At 52.5% G+C, this 18714-nt stretch overlaps 4 protein-coding genes across 6 annotated transcripts in view; 2 read left to right on the forward strand and 2 right to left on the reverse strand.

The window, feature by feature from the left end:
• The first annotated feature begins 35 nt into the window (after positions 1 to 35).
• On the forward strand, positions 36 to 1890 carry MRTO4 (MRT4 homolog, ribosome maturation factor). The gene is made up of 8 exons (XM_065737799.1): positions 36 to 100; positions 179 to 237; positions 310 to 413; positions 498 to 579; positions 725 to 792; positions 951 to 1102; positions 1347 to 1423; positions 1556 to 1890. The coding sequence occupies exons 1-8, from the start codon at positions 73 to 75 to the stop codon at positions 1718 to 1720; spliced, it is 735 nt and encodes a 244-aa protein (XP_065593871.1). The 5' UTR covers positions 36 to 72; the 3' UTR covers positions 1721 to 1890.
• Positions 1891 to 2379: 489 nt separating this feature from the next.
• Positions 2380 to 5732, reverse strand: AKR7A2 (aldo-keto reductase family 7 member A2). Its single transcript, XM_065738125.1, has 7 exons — positions 5528 to 5732; positions 5175 to 5362; positions 4099 to 4203; positions 3355 to 3451; positions 3105 to 3204; positions 2631 to 2760; positions 2380 to 2546 (listed from the first exon to the last, which is right to left on the reverse strand). The coding sequence occupies exons 1-7, from the start codon at positions 5724 to 5726 to the stop codon at positions 2385 to 2387; spliced, it is 981 nt and encodes a 326-aa protein (XP_065594197.1). The 5' UTR covers positions 5727 to 5732; the 3' UTR covers positions 2380 to 2384.
• Positions 5733 to 6278: 546 nt separating this feature from the next.
• On the forward strand, positions 6279 to 8955 carry SLC66A1 (solute carrier family 66 member 1). The gene is made up of 7 exons (XM_065738126.1): positions 6279 to 6448; positions 6647 to 6776; positions 6861 to 6948; positions 7426 to 7580; positions 7658 to 7750; positions 8079 to 8264; positions 8459 to 8955. Exons 1-7 carry the CDS (start codon positions 6279 to 6281, stop codon positions 8546 to 8548), a joined length of 912 nt encoding a protein of 303 aa, XP_065594198.1. The 3' UTR covers positions 8549 to 8955.
• A 1986-nt stretch (positions 8956 to 10941) lies between these two features.
• Positions 10942 to 18714, reverse strand: part of CAPZB (capping actin protein of muscle Z-line subunit beta) — a 51162-nt gene continuing 43389 nt past the window's right edge. Inside the window, exons 7-10 of one of the 3 annotated variants that reach the window (XM_065738129.1) lie at positions 15281 to 15346; positions 14447 to 14523; positions 13104 to 13216; positions 11320 to 11407 (exon numbers count right to left, since the gene is read on the reverse strand). In XM_065738129.1, coding sequence (XP_065594201.1) covers positions 13114 to 13216; positions 14447 to 14523; positions 15281 to 15346 — 246 coding nt within the window. In that variant the 3' untranslated portion in view covers positions 11320 to 11407; positions 13104 to 13113. Of the gene's footprint in view, positions 11408 to 13091; positions 13217 to 14446; positions 14524 to 15280; positions 15347 to 18714 lie in introns of all 3 variants that reach the window. The other 2 variants (XM_065738127.1, XM_065738128.1) reach the window with 2 other exon arrangements.

Raw genomic sequence — 18714 nt, forward strand, 5'->3', positions numbered from 1 at the left:
CTCGCGGGGCAGCCCCGCCCCCTCCCAGCGGCCCCCGCGGCGCTCTCGGGGTCCTCGAAGCGCGGCGGCGCCATGCCGAAGTCCAGGCGGGACCGCAGAGGTGAGTGCGGCGCGGCTCCCGGTGCCCCCTTCCCCCCTCCCCCGCTCTGACCGCGTCCCCCCGCTCCGCTCCCCGCAGTGTCTCTGACGCGGACCCCCAGGAAGGGGCTGGAGGCCAAGCAGGCGCTGATCGCTGAGGTGAGTCGGCCCCGCTGCCCTCCCCGCCGCCGCTCCCCCACCACCCCCCCCGCTCTGACCGCTGTCGTGCAGCTGCGGCGATGCGTGGACACCTACAAACACATCTTCATCTTCTCCGTGGCCAACATGCGGAACAACAAGCTGAAGGACGTGCGGAGCGCCTGGAAGCACAGCCGGTGAGCGCGGGGACGGCAGGCTGGGGCACTGCGAGGCTCGGAGCTTCCTCACCGCCCTCACCTTCCTCATCCTCGCCGTTGTAGGATCTTCTTCGGGAAGAACAAAGTGATGATGGTGGCACTGGGCCGGGAGCGGAGCAGCGAGTACCGGGAGAACCTGCACAAGGTGGGGGCACCGCAGGGCTGGGGCACGCACAGTGTTGGACTGCCGGGATTGGGGTCACCGTCCCCGGAGGTGATGGTGTGGGGGTCTTTTCCGGCCCTAATATCTGTGTGAGTCTCAGTGCTGCCGCTGTGCCCCTTTCCCTTAGGTCAGCAAGCACCTGAGGGGTGAGGTTGGGCTCCTCTTCACCGATCGCACCAAGGAGGAGGTGGATGAGTAAGTGTGTGCGACCCCATTGTGGCCTTCTCCTCACTGCTGCTTTGGGTGTCTCCAGCAGCAGAGCACTGTCCCGTTCTGCCCTCTGTCCACAAACACCCCCAACCTGAAGCGATCCACCCTGGGCTGCAGCAGCTCTCGCTGCCCTTCTGCCTCAGGTGGTTCTCCAGCTTCAAGGAGGTGGACTTCGCACGCGCGGGGAACAAAGCCACGTACACCGTCAGCCTGGACACGGGGCCCTTGGAGCAGTTCCCCCACTCCATGGAGCCTCAGCTGCGGCAGCTGGGACTGCCAACAGCTCTAAAGAAGGGTACGTGAGGAGCTGCTTCCCTTCTCTTGTGCCAAGGCTGCGCAAACTCTTTTCAAGGAGAACGTTACGTGGTCAGTTGGGACTGAGTTTTGGAGAAAAGCTGGTGCTCAAAGCCTCCTCTCCTTCCCCACCCGCTGTCGCAGCCGGCCTTGTGCTCTCTGTGGCACAGCCAGCGCGTTGGCGTTCTGCTGAGGAACACGTGCGGGGTTTTCTCAGCCCGTTCCAAGAGCTCTTGTTCCTGCAGGAGTGGTGACGCTACTTTCAGATTATGAAGTCTGCAAAGAAGGGGACGTTCTGAGCCCCGAGCAAGCACGCGTCCTGGTGAGCACTTAACAGCCCTGCAGGCGCAGGCGGTGCCAGCTGCTGGTCCTCACCATCAGCTCGGTTCATAGCCGTGTCGTTAGCCCGGCTGCGGGGGTAACGAGGCAGCATGATGAGCGTGTCCTTTCCTAGAAACTCTTCGGCTACGAGATGGCGGAGTTTAAAGTGACCGTCAAATTTCTGTGGAATTCGGAGACGGGAGATTTCCAGAAGCTCACGGGGGATGAGGAGGATGAGGAGGAAGAAAAGGAAGAGGAGGAGGAAGAGGAGGATGTTGACATCAGTGAGAACCAGTAGCTGTCCTTGTGCTTGGACACCACGGACAGCTCTGTTCTGGAGCTGAAAGATGAGGATGTTTTCCTTCCCTGACTGCAGCAGGACTGGGATTAACTCGGTGTTCTCCTTAACAGATGATGTAACTCCACTTTTTTATATAAATAGATCTATAAAACCCTCAGATATTGTCAGTGCTGCTGTTATTGTTTGAGTCCCACTGGGCTGTGAGGAATGGGAGATGCTTTCACACCCGAGATGGCCTCTGTAGCTCACAGGGGGGCAGCACTGCCCTGCCCTGCCCAGCACTCCATGAGGATCTGCAGGCAGCTTGGCTCAGCTTTATTTCTGAGACGGAAAGCATGTTAAAGCTCTGCTACTAAGAGACAGCATCGGCATTAGAAAAAGGGTTTATTCGTATCCACATTTGAGATCCGTTATTCACTGAAGGCAGAACGAAAACCTTAACCCCGTTACGTGCTCTACTTCCCCCCGTTAAGTGCATTTTTAAATCACAGCGTGTGCTGGGTGAGGGTCCCCAGGGGGACACAGCACAAGGCGTGGCCCCACAGCGCAGTGCCGGCACAGGAACGGCCCGCCCTACAAAGCTTCAGTGCCGGGGAAAAATCACAGCCCGCCCCCGAGGGCGGTGCGGGTGAGCGCCCCGCGGCTCCAGCGCCCGCAGTCTCTAGCGGAAATAGTTGGGGCAGTCGTGCGCCGTCAGCTTCCACGCGTCGTCGAACGCCGCCACCACGGGGGGCAGCAGCGGGCCCTCCTCGCTGTACTTCAGGTTCTGCTCCAACTGCTCCAGGTTGGACATCCCAATGATCACTGCGTCTCCGAGAGAGCCCTGTGAAGCCGCGGGGGAGGTGCTCGTCCCTGTAAGCCCAGCCTGCCTCCCGAGCCACCGGGGGACAAACGGTCCAGCCCTCACCTGCAGCTTGGAGTGGTTGTACAGCCAACGCAAGGCAGCAGAGGCCAGGCTCGGTGCTTTGGAACCGTACGCATCCTTCAGAGCCTTCTCTACGAGTTCGATGCCTTCAAAGTTGTGCTTCTTCCAGTACCTGCAAGGAGAAAAAAAGCTAATCTCTATTCCCGGCAAACGCGAAAGGCTTCTGAAAAGTACCAGCTACCTGTGGCACCCACACTTCTGCCATCCACCCCTGTGATGCAGGGGGAAGAACCTAAAAACCTCTCTGTAGAGCTCAGTCACGAGGCACGGCCCCTGAGAGGAGGAAGCGAGGTGCTCAGCACCCTGTGGCCCTGACCCTGGATGCAGCTGACAAAGGGCACGAGCCCGCACGCCCCGAGCTCGGCTCCGTTCTGCTCCCTCCCAGCTCATCGTTAGGGTTTGGGTGGTTTTGTTTAAATGCAGCCACTCCTGCCCCAGCTCCCTGCCAGGACACACCTGTCCCTGTAGGCTTGAGCCCAGTCATTCCCAAAAAATCTTCCAGTGGGCTGGCGCGTGTCCTTGTCCTCATACTTGTACTTCCCAGTCAGCAGCCCTCCTGCAAAGGGTCAGCAGCGTGTTTAGTGACGCGCCAGCTCTCACTCTGCTCTACGTGGCACGGCCCCAGGCACCTCCGATCCAGATTGACACCTTAACAAACCCCACAGCCACACACCTACTTTTGGTTTCCCACCACCCCTCCCCGTACCGGCCAGCGGATTGTAGGCGTAGAACCGCAGCCCATAGTGTCTCAGGCAAGGGAACAGCTCCAGCTCCACCTGGCGCGTGGTTGCGTTGTACATGCCCTGCACCAAGACAAAGCAGAGACTGCAAACCTCCCAGCACCAATCCTGCCTGCTAAACCACGCCCTGGATCTGCTTATCACCTGGCACCTGGGTGCTACTGAGACCCCAGCCCGCCTGCCAGCAGCAGCACGGTTAAGGGGCAGTGATGCATTTCTATGCTTCATTCTATTTCTCCTCTCACTGCAATGTGTGCTCGTAACAGAGCCTAGCATCCCAGGACCAGTCCTCACAGCAAATGCACAGCCTGGAATAATTCAGCTTTTCACCAAGAACAACTGCAGCAGCAAGATGGCTCCTCAGAAACGTGATTCCTTCTAATAGCAGAGGGGTGCCTGACCAACAGTGCTTTAAAGCTGGCACAGCCCCCACCATTCCCTGTGCTCTCTTATCCAGAAGGGTGGCTTCAGGTCAGACATGATCAGCTGCCTAGGAACAGTCCTAAAGGACTGCAAACAATGCAAGAATTAGTTCCCCATCACGAGAGTCACTGACCCAAGCAAGAAGCACACACTCAGCTCTTTCTGGTAAGTGATCTCACTCAGCTTTTGAACCACCCGTGTCCCAGAAGGACACCCTGGGCTGGCTGCAGCAGCTCCTCCATGGCTGCATAGGGCACAGTCCCACACAGAGCTCCCCCGTACCTCACCTGGTACACAGTTGGCATCAGCCAGTTGTTGGATTTGCAGATGGTGCAGATTTCTGCCACCTCCCACGCTGCGTAGTTTGACAGGCCGAGTTCTTTAAACTTTCCCTGCAGAGGAATAAAAGAGCGTTCAGATCCAGGTATTAAAGCACCATCTGTACCTACGTGATGCAAAATGTGTATGGTGAAGGGGATGCTACTGACATTTAGCCCCGAGTTCTCTGTTCATCCCCATCTATGGGATGCAACACCTGACAAAAACATAACCCCTTATCTTACGTTTTGAAATCACACCTTCTTGTTTCAGAGAACCATGGAATCACCAAGCTTGGAAAGGACCTACAAGGTCACCCAGCCCAACCATCCACCCATCACCAGCAGCTCTCACTAAACCATGTCCCTCAGCACAGCTCTCTGAACACCTGCAGGGTCAGTGACTCCACCACCACCCTGTGCAGCCCATCCCAGCACCTCACCACTTTCAGAACAGTATTTCCTAACATCCAGTCTGAATTTCCCCTGGTGCAGCTTGAAGCCATTCCCACTCATCCTACCACAGTTATAGGAGAAGAGGTCGACCCCCAGCTCAGCACAACCTCCCTTCAGGTCGTTACAGAGAGCAGTAAGGTCTCCCCTCAGCCTCCTCTTCTCCAACCTGAACAACCCCAGCTCACAGCACTGTGCTCCAGACCCCTCACAGTTTCACTGCCCTTCTCTGCACATGCAGAGAATAAAATCAACAATGAAGATAATGAAGAGGAGCACCACACATGTCTGGACACAAGCTGCGTCTAACTCCATCCACCTCCACAGCTCAACTCTTAGACTAACACAGCTCACCACCCGCTGTCAGAATAGCATGAACAGGTTCAGCATACACAGCAGAAAGCAAAGTTCATCGTTTCTAACAGCTCCCAACGCTCCCGGGAGCAAAGGGCACCACGTGAACACGCAGCAGTGCCGCAGCTCTTGGCTCTGCCATGGACACCTGGGTTCCTTCCCTGGGCACCACGCACACTGCAGGCACTAATAAAACGGTGTCAGGAGGGAACCAAGAAGCAGCACCAGCTCTGCTTTACCTCCTTGTGCAGCTCATGGCAGGCACGCAGCGTCTCCTCCACCGGGGTCCCGTGGTCGGGGGCATGGAGGTAGAAGAGCTCCACGCTCGTCCTCTGCAGCCTCTCCAGGGACGTGCTGAGCTGCGACCGCACGCTGTCCGGCTTCAGCGTCTTCCCTTCCCAGGGGTTGGCCTTGGTGGCCACTTCCACTGGCAAAGGGGAAAGAAAAACGAGCGGGGACGCTCCCACCCCCACACGGGAACAGGGCTACAGGTGCTCTCAGGGCACGGGGCCGCCTTCTCCACACAAAATGAGTCCCTTTTACCTCAGGAATCACTGCCTCACCCCCCTCTCACGACCCGCCCTCCCCGTACCCGTGTGCTCGCCGCTGGCCAGCAGCGTTCCGAGGATTCGCTCGGACTCCCCGCCCGCGTACATGTACGCCGTGTCGAGCAGGCGGTGCCCTCGCCTCAGGAAGGCGCGCAGCATGGCGGAGCTCGCCTCAGGGCCCGCGCGCCGCCCCAGCTCCATGGCGCCCAGCACGACGCCCGGCCGCGCGCCTCCCGCCGCCATCTTGCCGCCGCCACTGCGCAAGCGCCGGGAGGACCTCGCGACGCAGACACAGCGCATGCGCAGATTTTTCCTCTGCCCCTCCCCCGCCCACAATGTGTCCGCGCATGCGCGGTACTGCCCCGCCGGGTCTTAACCCGCTCGCGTCCCGGCGGTGTAGCGGCGGCCGCTCTGGGGACGAGGCGACTTTGAGGGGGAAAAAAACAAACAATAAAACCGCAGCCGGATTTGGCCGAACCCCTCAGCTTTCCCCTAAAGCAGTAGGATCGTAAGGAACGGAGCGTTTGTGGAGTGAGCCGGAGCTTCCAGAAAGGGGGGGAAAAAAAAAAAGCAAAGCAAAACAACGGCGTCACGCAGACCAAACTTCTGGGAAGCAGCGCGTTTCCCGAAGAAAAATAACGCCTTCCCCCTTAAAAAACAGCAAAACAGCGACAAAAAACAGCGCGCGAGGTAAGGGGGGGCCGTGCGCTTCGGGCTCCCCCCGCTCCCGCCGGGCGGGGTCAGCCCAGCGGCGTCCATCCGTTCTTCCAGGTGCTTTTCTCCCTTCGCGCCCCCATGGCGGAGGGGCCGTGGGCGCCGCCCCCAGCCGGGAACGGCTCCGGGTGTCCCGGTGGTGCCCGCTGGGTGCTGCGGCTGCTGGGGGAGTGCGCGCGGGACGGGCGCGACGTGGGCAGTGCGCTGCTGGGACTGCTCTCCATCGGCTGCTTCGCCGCCGCAGCGCTGCCGTGAGTGCCCACGTTCGGCGTTGGGGGGGGGGGGAGGGGACGTGGGGGAGGGGCAGGGGGTGTGGGAGGGAGTTCTGGTGCTCTGGGTGCGCTCAGCGCAGGGGAAACGCGGGTCCCTTGTAGCCCGTCCTGGGATCTTTAAGGACCCTTCTCACCGGACCCTTCCAAACCAAGGCATGCTTTCTGTCCTTCCTGCAGGCAGTTTTACCAAGCCTGCAAGACGGGCATCATGGACCGGGCGCTCTCCGTGTACTTCCTGCTGGGCTGGCTCGGTGGAGACCTCCTGAACCTCATCGGCTCCTTCCTGGCGAACCAGCTGCCCCTGCAGGTACCTCCAGCCCTGCCCAGCATCTCTCCCCTGTCCCTAGGCCTGGGATCTGGTGAGCTCAGAGCTCCCATCCTTGTCCTGTAGGTGTACACCGCTGTGTACTACGTGCTGGCAGACCTGGTGATGCTCTCCCTGTATGGCTACTACAAAGTCAAGAACCGGGGAGCAGGAGGTGAGCTGTGGCTAATGCCCATCTGTGGGGACATAAGTGGGGCAGGGGGACCTTGGGGGCACCCCGAAGGTGTGGGATGCCCCATCCCTAGTAGTGTTCAAGGCGAGGTTGAATTAGGCCATGATGGGGGTTGGAAATGGGTGATCCTTGAGGTCTCCTCCACACTAAGCCATTCTGTGACGTGAACAGAGCTCTTACCCCTGTCCCTTAGCTGTGTGGGCTGTAGGGTTGGGGCAGCAAACAGGCAATGAAAAACTTGGAGAGATTTTAACCCTAAACCATAGAAACTGCTGAGATAGGAGTGGTTTTCTCCCCACTAAGTAACAAATGACCCTTATCACTGCGAGATAAAAACCCTGCATGCCCCACTACCGGACCACAGATAGAGATAAGAGGACTAGACTTGCTGCAAGCACCAGACAGAGCCAACCCTGTGGTAGGAGCAGCCCACCTCAAGCATCCCTCGTCTCCCCACAGCCACAGCCTCCATCAATGCTGCCTGCTTCTTCTGCCTGCTGGGAACAGCCACGACTCTCATGGTGCTGGGCCACGACAGAGCCCCAGTCCCTGACCCTGCAGCCTTCAGAGGGAGATCTCTGCTCTCCTTGGGCCTGGAGGGGCCTGGCCCTGAGGTGGGACACAGGGGTGGCTGAGGCTGTCCCAGTGTGGGTGGCCATGAGGCCTTGCTCAGGGCTCACCTTGTCCACAGCCCATCAGCAAGAGTGAGATCATTGGCTTCACCATCGGTTCCCTCTCCTCCGTGCTGTACCTCTGCTCCCGGCTCCCCCAGATCTACACCAACGTGAGCGAGGGCAGAGGGCATGCAAAGCCTTGGTCTGAATGGGGCAGTGGGTCTTTTCCTTCCTCTCTGCTTGGTGGGTGCAGCTTCCTTTCTGTGTCACATGCTCTGAAGCCCGATTCATTTTCCTCCCTCTCCAACTTACTGATATTGACAGCACAGGGCTTTCATTTTTTTTTTTTTTCCACATTTGCAAGCAAAAAGGGAACCAAAAGGCACTCAGCACCTCGTCAGCTTCCACTTTCTCTGTTTCCACGGGAGGGTGACTTAACACCACGAGGACAGGTAGATTTCAGAGCTTCTTTCCACGTAACTCAGCCTCTCCTTCCAGTACCGGAGGAAATCCACGGCCGGCGTCTCCTTCCTGCTCTTTGCCCTGGTGATGCTGGGGAACTTGCTGTATGGCACCAGTGTGCTGCTGAAGAACCCAGAGCCAGGGCAGAGTGAAGGCGACTACATCCTGCACCACCTGCCCTGGCTCATCGGCAGCCTGGGTGTCCTCTCTCTGGATATCATCGTATCCTTTTCCCCTTCCATGTTTTCCTCTGGGGTTGTGACACGAGGGATGGTTTTGGGGCTGTGACTTCCTCCATCCCGTGCTCGTGACTGATGCAGTGTTGCAAGAGCTGAATGCTTCGCATTGTTCTCATGGTGCAAACGGCCTCTGTCACGCTGATCCTCGCCTCGCAGGGATCCTTAACGCCTCCTCAGATCTCGTTCCAGTTCCTGGCCTATCGCACAGGGCAGTCTGGTGCTGGGGAGGAGCAGGAGGCACTGCTTGCTGAGCAAGGTGACAGCTGACGGAGTGAGCCCAGTGCTCTTGATCCTGTCCTCTTCTCTGAGTGGTGCTGGGGAGAGGAGGATGCAGGCCAGCGATGGATTGATGCTGCTGAGACGTTCTGCCTGGCCTGGTGGCATGCACTGGTGCTGTGAGACCTCAAGCCCCTCTGATACCAGTGGTGGATCAATGAGAAAGCATCACATACCTCAAGAGGTCGCCTTTCCCTGCCCTGAGCCCTGCAGAGGGTTGGGGTGGCTGACCCAGCACGAGCACTGGCACTGCCTGGTTCTTGTGTGCTGCCTCTGGACTTCTGGAAGGCAGGGCAGTGCTGGAGCCCCTCGGAACAAGGAAGGGAAGGTGCAGGGCAGCCAAAGTGTTTCACGTTGTTAGTATGGCTCAGACTTCCATAAAACATTGCCCCACACGCCTCTGTGTTCTGTTGGTTCGTGTTGTCAGTCCTGCCTTCTCATTAGTCCTCATTTCTGTGAAATGCTTGGGCTCTCCATCTCATCTCACCCGTGTTTTCTCTTATGGGATTTGGGAAAGCTGGTGTGTTGTCCTGATGGGAGATGGGAGTGGGCAGGGAGGAGGTGCAGCACTCCCTGACTCCAGGAGTGAGGAGGTCAGTGCTGGGACCCCACGGGCACTGAACACAGCCCACGAACACTTACAGCAGGGCTGAAAGGAAACCAGCACAGCTTGTCCCAAAAACGGGAACTTTCCCTCTCCTACGCTTTCCATTAGCTTGTCTTTTTCTTCCCTTTTTTTTTCTTTTTGCTCTCCAGCTTTCCTACCACCACCCCACTCGCCCTGCCCTGCCCTCCTGGAGGAAGGCACAGAGCCTGGGTGCTCCGTGGGACGGGAAGGGCCTCAAAGCTGCTCAACACCTCTCCAACTGCAACAGTGGTTAATTAAAACCAAAACAGCCCACTGCTGCAGCTTACCCTTTTGTTTCCAGACTCCTCAACCTTCCTGAATGGGAGTGGATGAGTTTTTCTCCTCTGCTCCTCAGCAGTTTCAGGGTCTGCTTGCCTCTTGCTGCCCTCCAGCCAGAAGGATTTCCTCTGCTCCTTTCTCCAGGCGTTCCAAGGGAAAGGTCTCTGCTGTTCTCCTTGTTGGGTGATGAGCACGGCTTAGCAAAGCTTATCTTAAACCCGAAGAACAACCTCCACCTAAGGAGATGAAAAAAGAAGTTATTCACACAGTGTAACCAAAGCACAAGCGTGGAGCTGATTTACAGCCCTGGGGAACCCAGGGTGGGTGTTAGGTTTAAATGGAAAGGGCGTAGGCATCAAGGGCACAGTCCCAAGATCCAAACAGAACGCGGTGGCAGACTCAGGACTGCAGAAGCTGGAGCTATCCACGCTGTTACGGGATGCTGCTGAGCACAGAGAGGAATGAACTGCTGTGGCCACATCTCAGCTCTCAAACCGCTCAGTGAAAGGGCTGCAGGGAGCCTGGATGCCACGAGCTGTGCATTGAGCCCGTGGGGGCTCAGATGCTGTTTCATTTTTGGCTTGAACACGGGCAGATGGCTTTGGAGGAGGAAAACAAGCACTGAGAACAAGCAGGCACGGTGGCATGCCTCTCCCCCACCCGGCCAACACGCTGCCTTAAAGCTTCAGGACTTCCCACAAGCTTATCTCCAACTTCACAAAGCCGTCGATGGAGCTCAAAAAGCACACGCAGCCCAGGAGCCACCCCACCCGTGACCCCAAACACCCCTTCCTGCTCTGCAGCACCCCCATCCCCCCAGCAAAGCGGCCTCATCCTGCTCCATCCAACACCGTGGCAGGGGGATGAGCATTCAGTGCTCAGCAAGACCTCTGATCCTGCTCAGAACAAACACAGTCAGCTTTGTAGGGCTGTTTGCATCACTGCTCCCAGGCACACACGTAGCAATGCAACGACGGCACACTGAACCCCAAAGTAACACAGCAGGGAGGAAGGAAACAAGGACGACACCAAGTGCACACTGCTTCCTGGGATTTGTTTTTATTTTCTTTTTTTTTTATTATTATTATTGGTTTTTTTTATTACTTTAAGTATGGAGGCTCAAGTATCAGATGTCGATTCAATTTAAGCTTTACAAAAAAAAAAAAGATCGAAACCAACCAAACCAAAAAAAAAAAAAAGAAACCCTTTTGCATTCCATAAAAACGGACAGAAAAGCGCCCTAGGATCAGGAACCAGGCTCCAGAAGAGCAGAGCTTCCAGCAGGTCTCCTAGCAAATCTGCTTTAGTCAGCACAGTACAACACCAAGGAGCACCCTCTCTTCCCTCCCTCCCAGTTGTCCCCCGTGCCCTGCCCCCAACAAACATACGTGGGATAGAGGGGGTTTTTTTTCTCTTTTTTTTTTACGTTTTTTTCCAGTTCTTCCTCTTTCACACACACCACACAGCATTTAATAAATTTGTTTTTTGTTTTGTTTTACATTTTTTACACCGATGTAACAAAAGGAGGGAGGGGGTGGGGGAGGGGAAGACAGACAATGATCCGTGGGTATGCGTATAAATGGGGGAGGGTGGAAGAGGAGGAAAAAAAAAATACATGGACTTCTACAGAGCCGTAGCCTAAGGTCTCAATAGTAAAACTGTGGTGCAAAGTAGGCCTCAGAGACTGAAAAAGTTTGTACAGCTTTATTCATGGGGAGAAGATGGCGTTGCATGGATAGTACTGGATGCAAATCGTGACGTGTCGTAACAGAAAAGGTCGGGGGGGGGGGGGATGAGTTTTCTAAGAAAGGAATCTAACGAGTGCATGGCATGTCTTGTTAGCACGAAGAGTACTTTAACTTTGCTGCTTTCTCTTCAAAGCCTCCACCAGGTCATTTTTAAGAGCTTCTTGTTTTGATTTGTCTGCAAAAGTCTGCACAGACCTGTGGGGAAGAAGGAGATGCAAGTCAGAGGACACGCTCCTGAATGAGGGTTTGTACCAGCTCTTCTGGCATGGGAGCAATAGCAGAAGCACCTCAACCCAGGCTTAGTGAAAATAAAACTCAGCTTGCCTGCTTTAATACAGAAAACAGGAGGCAAAGTGAACACTCAGAGAGAAGTTAAGCCTATACGTAGCAAGGGCTGCACCAAGAGCCACGCTCCCAGCAGTTGCACCCCACCTCCAGCTGCTGGAGGGAGAGTCCCACTGTTCTACATTACAGCTTGGAAAAAAAAACCCAGTACACCACCAGCAAAAGGTGTTAGTGCTCTCACTCTCCAAAGGACCACGACAGGAAGGTGGAGAAGTCCAGCCTCTGCCAACAGGAGGTGAAATCCCAGCTCTGGGAGCTCCTGAGCCATTCTGCAGACTGTTCACCCAGGGCAGAGCAGCCAAGTCAAAACCTCCCACCAGCAAATCCACCAGTGGGAAAAAGCACCCAGAGTTTGCTCTTGAATTCCAGTCATCCGTGCTCACTGCTCTGGGAGATATCTGCAGAGGAACCTCGCTTTCCAATGGTACAGCTTCCAATTAATTGCAAGAGAACAAACTTTTAAACATGACCATCAATGGAGTGACACCAGCAGGCCTCTCCCTGCTAGCACGGAAGCTGTGAGGATGCAGTGTGGCAGGATTTCTCCCCACATAAGCCATATTTCACACCCTCCTCCATGCTCTGAGCTACCTCATCTTGCCTGGATGCTGTCTCCTGTAAACAAGGCTGCTCTGTGTCACTTGTTTTTCTAACATTTATTTCCATTCTCTTGTCTCTGGAGACTTCCACTGCTTTAATATATATACATACATTTGAGATTTGCATTTGTCACAGGCTGAAGAAGTGGTTCTCAGCCATTAACAACAAACAGAGCATTTTCCCCTTCGTCAGCTGAACGTGTTTGAGACCACATCTGTAACTCATTATGGATTGGAGTGGAAGGTTAAACTGGCTCAGGGTTAGTCACTGCTGTGCATCCAGACATTCAGAGCTCCAGAGCAAATGAGAGCATATGAACAAATCCCATCGGAGGCTGTGCAGAGCACCAGCAAACAGAGGCTGGGAGTGCCTCAGCAGAGCTTGAGTAGGACTGAATTTTCAAGCTCCAGGGAAATTGAAGATGCACCAAGCGACAGAGGGGGTGTGCACGTAGGGGAAGCTCACGCTGGCTCAGAAATACCACAGACAGAGGTGTTTTCTTGCCCAAAACTGAGACTTTCAAAACGTTATTCCATTCTGCAAAGAGGACTTGAAGATTACAAGGCATCTCTTCACTGCAGTGGTGTACTGCAACTGTAAAATCTGAAGGTGCACAAGGGACAGAGCCCCATGGCTTATGGGGGCATAAGTCCAAGCTAACAGCACTCTGGGTAAATGACCATGTGCTCCTTTCTTGCTCCCAAGCTACAGTGCAAAGGCCTGCCCCATTCTGGAGCGTGACATTTCACATGGAGTCGAGTAACATCTCAAGTAAAACCACAACATTTAGTTGGCTGTATTAAGAATAACCCTTGGGTGAAAGATGGATCAGATGTCGTTGGTCAGTCTGCAGGAGTTAGGGGTTAGTTCTGCCCTCAGTTATCATGCAGAGGTCTCGGCTGGGTGAGTCCTGGTTTAGTGCTGGTTGTCACACCTGGCAGGGTACCTGGATTGGTTTAGTTATCAGGCTGGATGTAGATCTGGCGCTGGGTCAACACTTGAGAAAGTTCCCTCTGCAACTGCTTATACTTTTGGTTGTCGGGGATAGCATCAATAGATCTACAGAGAGCAGTTTAGAAACGAGGGAAGTAAACAGGGAAAAGAACAGTCAGAAGAAATCAGTAACACAGAGCTGGTATTCTGAAACCCACTGGCAGCACGCTTAGGAAGGAGTAAAACCATAAGTTGGAAGAAACAGGAAAAAGGTGACAGGAAAAGCCACGGCCAGAAGCTCTACGTGTTACCAGTCCTGAGCAGATCATCCCACTGCTGCACAAAGGAACATGACACACACTGAGCAGTGGGGAGACACAGGAAACAGTCAATTACAAAACGTGGAGGCCACGTTCACTAGGAAAAAAAAGACTGTAGTGCTCATTTCCCTTTAATGCTCATACATGCTTCCTGGCTAAAGCCCTGCACACCACAAATGGAAACACAGAGGCTTGCTAAGAGAGCTGGGATATGGAAGAAAAGGTAAAAACAAAACCAGAAAAGCTGCTTTGTCATGATACTTTCCACTCCCTCTGCCCACGCTGTTAAGAAGGCACCAGACATATTCAGCTAGCTCCATTATTCTATCATCTGAAGAAGAGGTTATTGATTTTTGCCCCCTATTTCAGAATAGGAGAGCAGCATACATCTGTGCACCACCTGGATATTCTGCATTACCCACTGTGCAAGGGAGCTCTAGCTGCAGTCTGAGATAAAAAGGTTTGGCAGCACATTTCTACACTGTTCTCTACAAGCATGAGAACTATCAGCTTGGGATTCCTACACAAATGCCTCATCAGACACAAGAAGGGCTTGAAAAGTAGAGTAGTTTCCCTACAGAAGGGCACAGAGGGCTCATTCACTTCATCTGTTGTAGTGTGCTATATTTTGACCAGCAGTATGGGGAGAAAGACAGAGTTTAAAACAAACACTAAATATCTCAAGCCATGAATGTCATTACTTAATTCCGGGGCCGACTGTCTTTAAGAATGCTGGAAAGGACATCAGAAAAGTAGTGCTTTCAGAACTGTGCAGAATAAAGCCCCCAATTAATGTTAATTCTGAAGTACAAGTGTTGCTAATTGAGCTCTTTTCTTCCTGGTGAGGAAATAAAGGATTTAAACCTTGCTTCACATTCCTGCAGTTACAAAGTAGAAACGTCCCCCAACACAACAAAAGCTTTTTCCAAAGCACAGTGAGGTGAGTAATTAGGGTTCTGTGTAGGAAAGGGCAGTGCCAGCAATGCTGGGGAGGCAAATGGCCAGGAGGCCAGCAGTCAGCAGGAGGGCTCCTTACCTCAGCCCATTCACGATGTCCTTTGTTTTTCCAAAATAAATCTCATTCAGTGTACTTCTGATTTTGTTTTCCATGTCCTAGAGAAGGAAAAAAAAAAAAGTATGAAACCAGTCTTTAGGTTGTTCAGCTGCTTCCAAGACTGTGGCACTTACACTCCTTTGTGCAGCTCACATATTCATCTCAGTGTTCAACAGTTCAGCCCCATCTCACAGCTCTTTTCCTGCCCTCTCCTCCTAAATGTTACTCCATGAGATGGCTGTTCTGGGCCACAAGAGGGCAGTTTCTGTCCACCTATCATTTTTTTTCTTGCATCGATCTGCAAAAAAGTGCATTTCACCACAATTTTACATGGTAATTTGAACAGCCATCCAACCTTCAGCCTCACTGTGCTGAACACATGGGACCAAACAGGTGCCATAAAACCAAAAAAAGTAGTGACAAAAATTCCAGTGGACTTAATAAGCACTTGGTACACACTGAATTTCTGAGCTCTGAATAACATATCCTGACTTTAAACAATTCTGTCCTAAAAAGGACTGTAGAAATTATCAAGGGGGCAGACTGTTCTTAGCTAGCTCTCAGGACACAACTGTTTCTTTCACAGGAAGATTACTGCTCTGAGACCAAGTGCCCTTGTGCATCTGCAGATAGGGAGGATGTGCTGGGAGGGGCGTGGAGCCACCAAACACTCAACACCACTAGGTGTGACACAACATAAACCAATGACTTGCTTGTGAAGCCAAAGGTGAGCAGACCACAGAGTCCTTCAGCATGGGACCTGATATGCACAAGAACCTGCAGCAAGCTCGAGCTGCAAGGGCTTCACAACCTTACCTCTACCAAGCGTCCAATATTGGCTATGTGTGGAGAAGAGTCACTCACAGTCTCATCTTTCTCCATCTATTAAGAAAAGACACACATCTATCAGCGCTGTGGAAATCTGATGACACATGCACGACAGCTTTACTCCTCAAGAGAAGGGATAAAAGGAGTTGGTCTCAAAATCCTGGAGTGCCTCTATTCTTTCAGTGTGCCAACAGACAAGTAACACACTGAGAAATTCCCTGAACTAGACAAAGACTCACATGTTGATAACAGAAATGTAGGGGAACAAAAGCCATCAATCAAAGGCAAACCTGCTGTAGGCTCCTGGTGCAGACAGGCACCACGAAGCTCATCCTCTACCTACTAAGGGGATGCAGGAGGTCTATGGTAGTGCACACAGAGGGAGGCAAGCAGCACAAGAGCACAGCATGTGGATGTGAGAACAAAGCTGTTGATGAGATGCACACACGGATGGTGCTGTCAGTTTAACTGCTGTGAACTACCCCTGCAAAAACAGCTGTTTCTTTTCATCTTCATCTCAAATGCTTTTTCCAAGCACATGTGGGGCACATTCTCCATTTTCAGGGATCTCCTGGCAAAAGATGTCCCAGGTACTGCTTATGTTCTAGTAGAGAGGGAAGGAAAGGAGGAATGCAAAAACTACTGCCACCTGAAGACTACTGATAACTGAATAAACTGCAACTATATGGAAAGAGAAATTTGAACGTTTTTTCTCCTTTAGACTCAAACCAATTTATCAGACCTTTGCCCACTGGGGGAATAAGCACTGATTGCTAATGCTAAGTATGGGGGGGCGAGGAGGGGAAGAAGCAGACTGCCTTTTAGAGAAGTGACTCAGAGCTGGACTAAGATTACATAACACCACGTTACCACATTCTTAGTACTGCTTGAACAGGAGAAAACTTAGGTGAGATTTCCCATTACAAAGACTGAAAACTCGAAGCTGGCACTGCACAACGTTTCCTACATTTCCTCTGCCTTCACCCAATACAATATTCACCCAGGGGCCATGGTTGGCTGTCTGTGATCCATAAGCTTCAGTTGCTGGGGAAAACACCATCTTCCCTAAATCCTGAGATGAAAATTCTGGCTAAGTGCAGACAAGCTGTTGAGCAATCAGACCCAGGGACCTCAGATGACACAAGATGTGCTGAGATGGCATGGAGGGAAAAAAAAACTGGGAGAAAAATGTAGTGGGAAGAACAGTCTTCAAAGGGTTTTACTAATCCCACTGAATTCTCTTATCCATCTGTTCATATCCCTCCCTCAGGGTAGAGTTTAAATATCTGGGCCAGCTACAGGTTTCTTCTAATAAGCCAAGTCTCTAACAGGCTTAGGGAAGCATGTAATTTAGTTGGAACCCTGAAGGCAAAAGATAACCTAGAAGAGGGGGGGAGAAAAAGAGTAAGAATGTTTAAATTCTTCCTTTAGATTACAGTCAGATTGTTTACATGTAATGGAGACACGCTGCCTGAAGGACGGATCCAGCCACGGGAGAGGGAGAATATAAATCTGAACTATGCAAACACACACACATACGAGTTATGGTGAGTTTGGGAACTATCAGCAAATCGAGCAAATCTGGGGCTGCAGGGGGGAGCTGGCAGAGGGTCATTTACTTTGACAAGCTCCCCACCGTGTCTCCTCCACACCTGGACATGCCAAGTTCACTGCTAAGAAACAGCAACTGAAAAGAGAAATCAAAATGTGTATTATTACGTCTCCATAAAATCTGCTGCCAGAAGGAAAACATTTTTATGTGCTATAGAAGCCCAGATGTTACGAGGGGTTGTTTTAATGGAGTTCAGAGTCAGTAAGCAGCCGTGTTATACAAACAGCAGAGTTGTTGGGGTTTTTAAAGGTTCCTTCCGTTGGTTGTCACTGCGTGGACCTAAGGTAGGAAGTGCACAGCCTCTCAAATAAAGGGGTTAATTTGCTCAGAGGGGAAATTGCATTCTCTAAGTTGATGTTAACAAGCAGCTCATCTTCCCACTGTCACTCCCCATCTGCCACGGAGCTCGGCCAAAAACCCTAATGCTCCAGAATGAGCCAAGTCCCATCTCCATGCCCAGTTGCTCCTCTCCCATTTGGTGGAGATGCTGCCTGGCTTCCCTGCCTCGCTTCCCCAGCCATCTGCTGCAGGTCTGACTCAGAAGGAAACTCACTCTTCTGGGTATATTAAGCTCCTGATGGTCACTTGGGATGATTCCTGCAGGGAACACAGCAGCTGTTTGGGCTTTCTGTGAACGTTATTTGGAGGAAGAGTTAACACCGAAAGAGAAATGTAAGTTGGATAAACACTGGTTCATCATGAAAGCATCTAAAAATACTAGAAAGATAAGAGGGAAACTCATCCACATCGCTCTGAAGAATGGATGACAACAGCCACAGCTGCTCTGGCCATGGAGCGACGTGAAAATCTCCTTAATGAAACACAACAGACCAACATGAGCCAAAGGCTCCCAAGCCACAGGCAGTGGGCAGACTGAAGTCTCCAGGTGGAAAAGATGTGGAATTATCTGGATATCAATGTGGCAAAAATTGGCCTTTTTCTCCAACGCTTATTTCAAACACCAAACAGATAAATGAAGGCTGGGAGCTCCACAGAGCTTGTGGCTTAGTAGAAATCAGCCAAGAGCTAACCTCATCCTTTCATGGCCTTCAAGCATATTTATCCTCATCAGTGTAACCAAAAATCCTTTACCCTTTTACCAAACTGTACCTTCAAAACCACGAGTGAAATCAGTGATGCTACACCAGCTCCCTGTGCCATCAGTCTTTACTTGCTCATCTCCCCTACTCTCTCTCATCCTCAACCAGTAAAATCTGTGTGCCAGATGAAGCAGAAATCATTTCCTCTTCCTGTAAAATTACTGCTTGGTACACCTCTGCTATTCTCTGCACCCCCAAAATGCCTCCAGGTGTTGGGACAAGGGCATTAGGAGTGTGACTGCTACAACTCAGAGATCCCTCTGGTGGAAATACACTCCTGAACACCCCGTTCTGCCACAACATCTGGAAGTCAGTGGGATAGGCCTTTACATGAAAGCTCAGCTTGATGAAAATATACGACTCGCCTAATTGCAGAGCACTAGCCTCAGAGGATTTACCTATTATGATAAATGGCAGAATGTCTCTGCTGGTGCTTTATTGAGCAGTAATATATCACAGAGCACATCTTCCTGAGCACAGCAGAAGCTCAGGTTGCAGCAGACCAGCCTTCGTCCAGCTATGCAAAATGTTCCACCTTTGCTACAGAGTATTTCAAGCACGAAAATCAACACACATCTGCGCTGCTTTAATCTGAAATCCCAGGCTTCACTTCCCCTACAGTTTTATATCCTCCCTTTCCCATACCTCCAGATGTAAATAAACTCCAGGTTTGGAGCCAACGTCTTCCTCAGCGAACTGGCACTTCCTCA

The sequence above is a fragment of the Cyrtonyx montezumae genome, unplaced genomic scaffold (genome assembly GCF_038088225.1).
Source record: "Cyrtonyx montezumae isolate F1298 unplaced genomic scaffold, pur_monq_1.0 scaffold_21, whole genome shotgun sequence".
Lineage (NCBI taxonomy): Eukaryota > Metazoa > Chordata > Aves > Galliformes > Odontophoridae > Cyrtonyx > Cyrtonyx montezumae.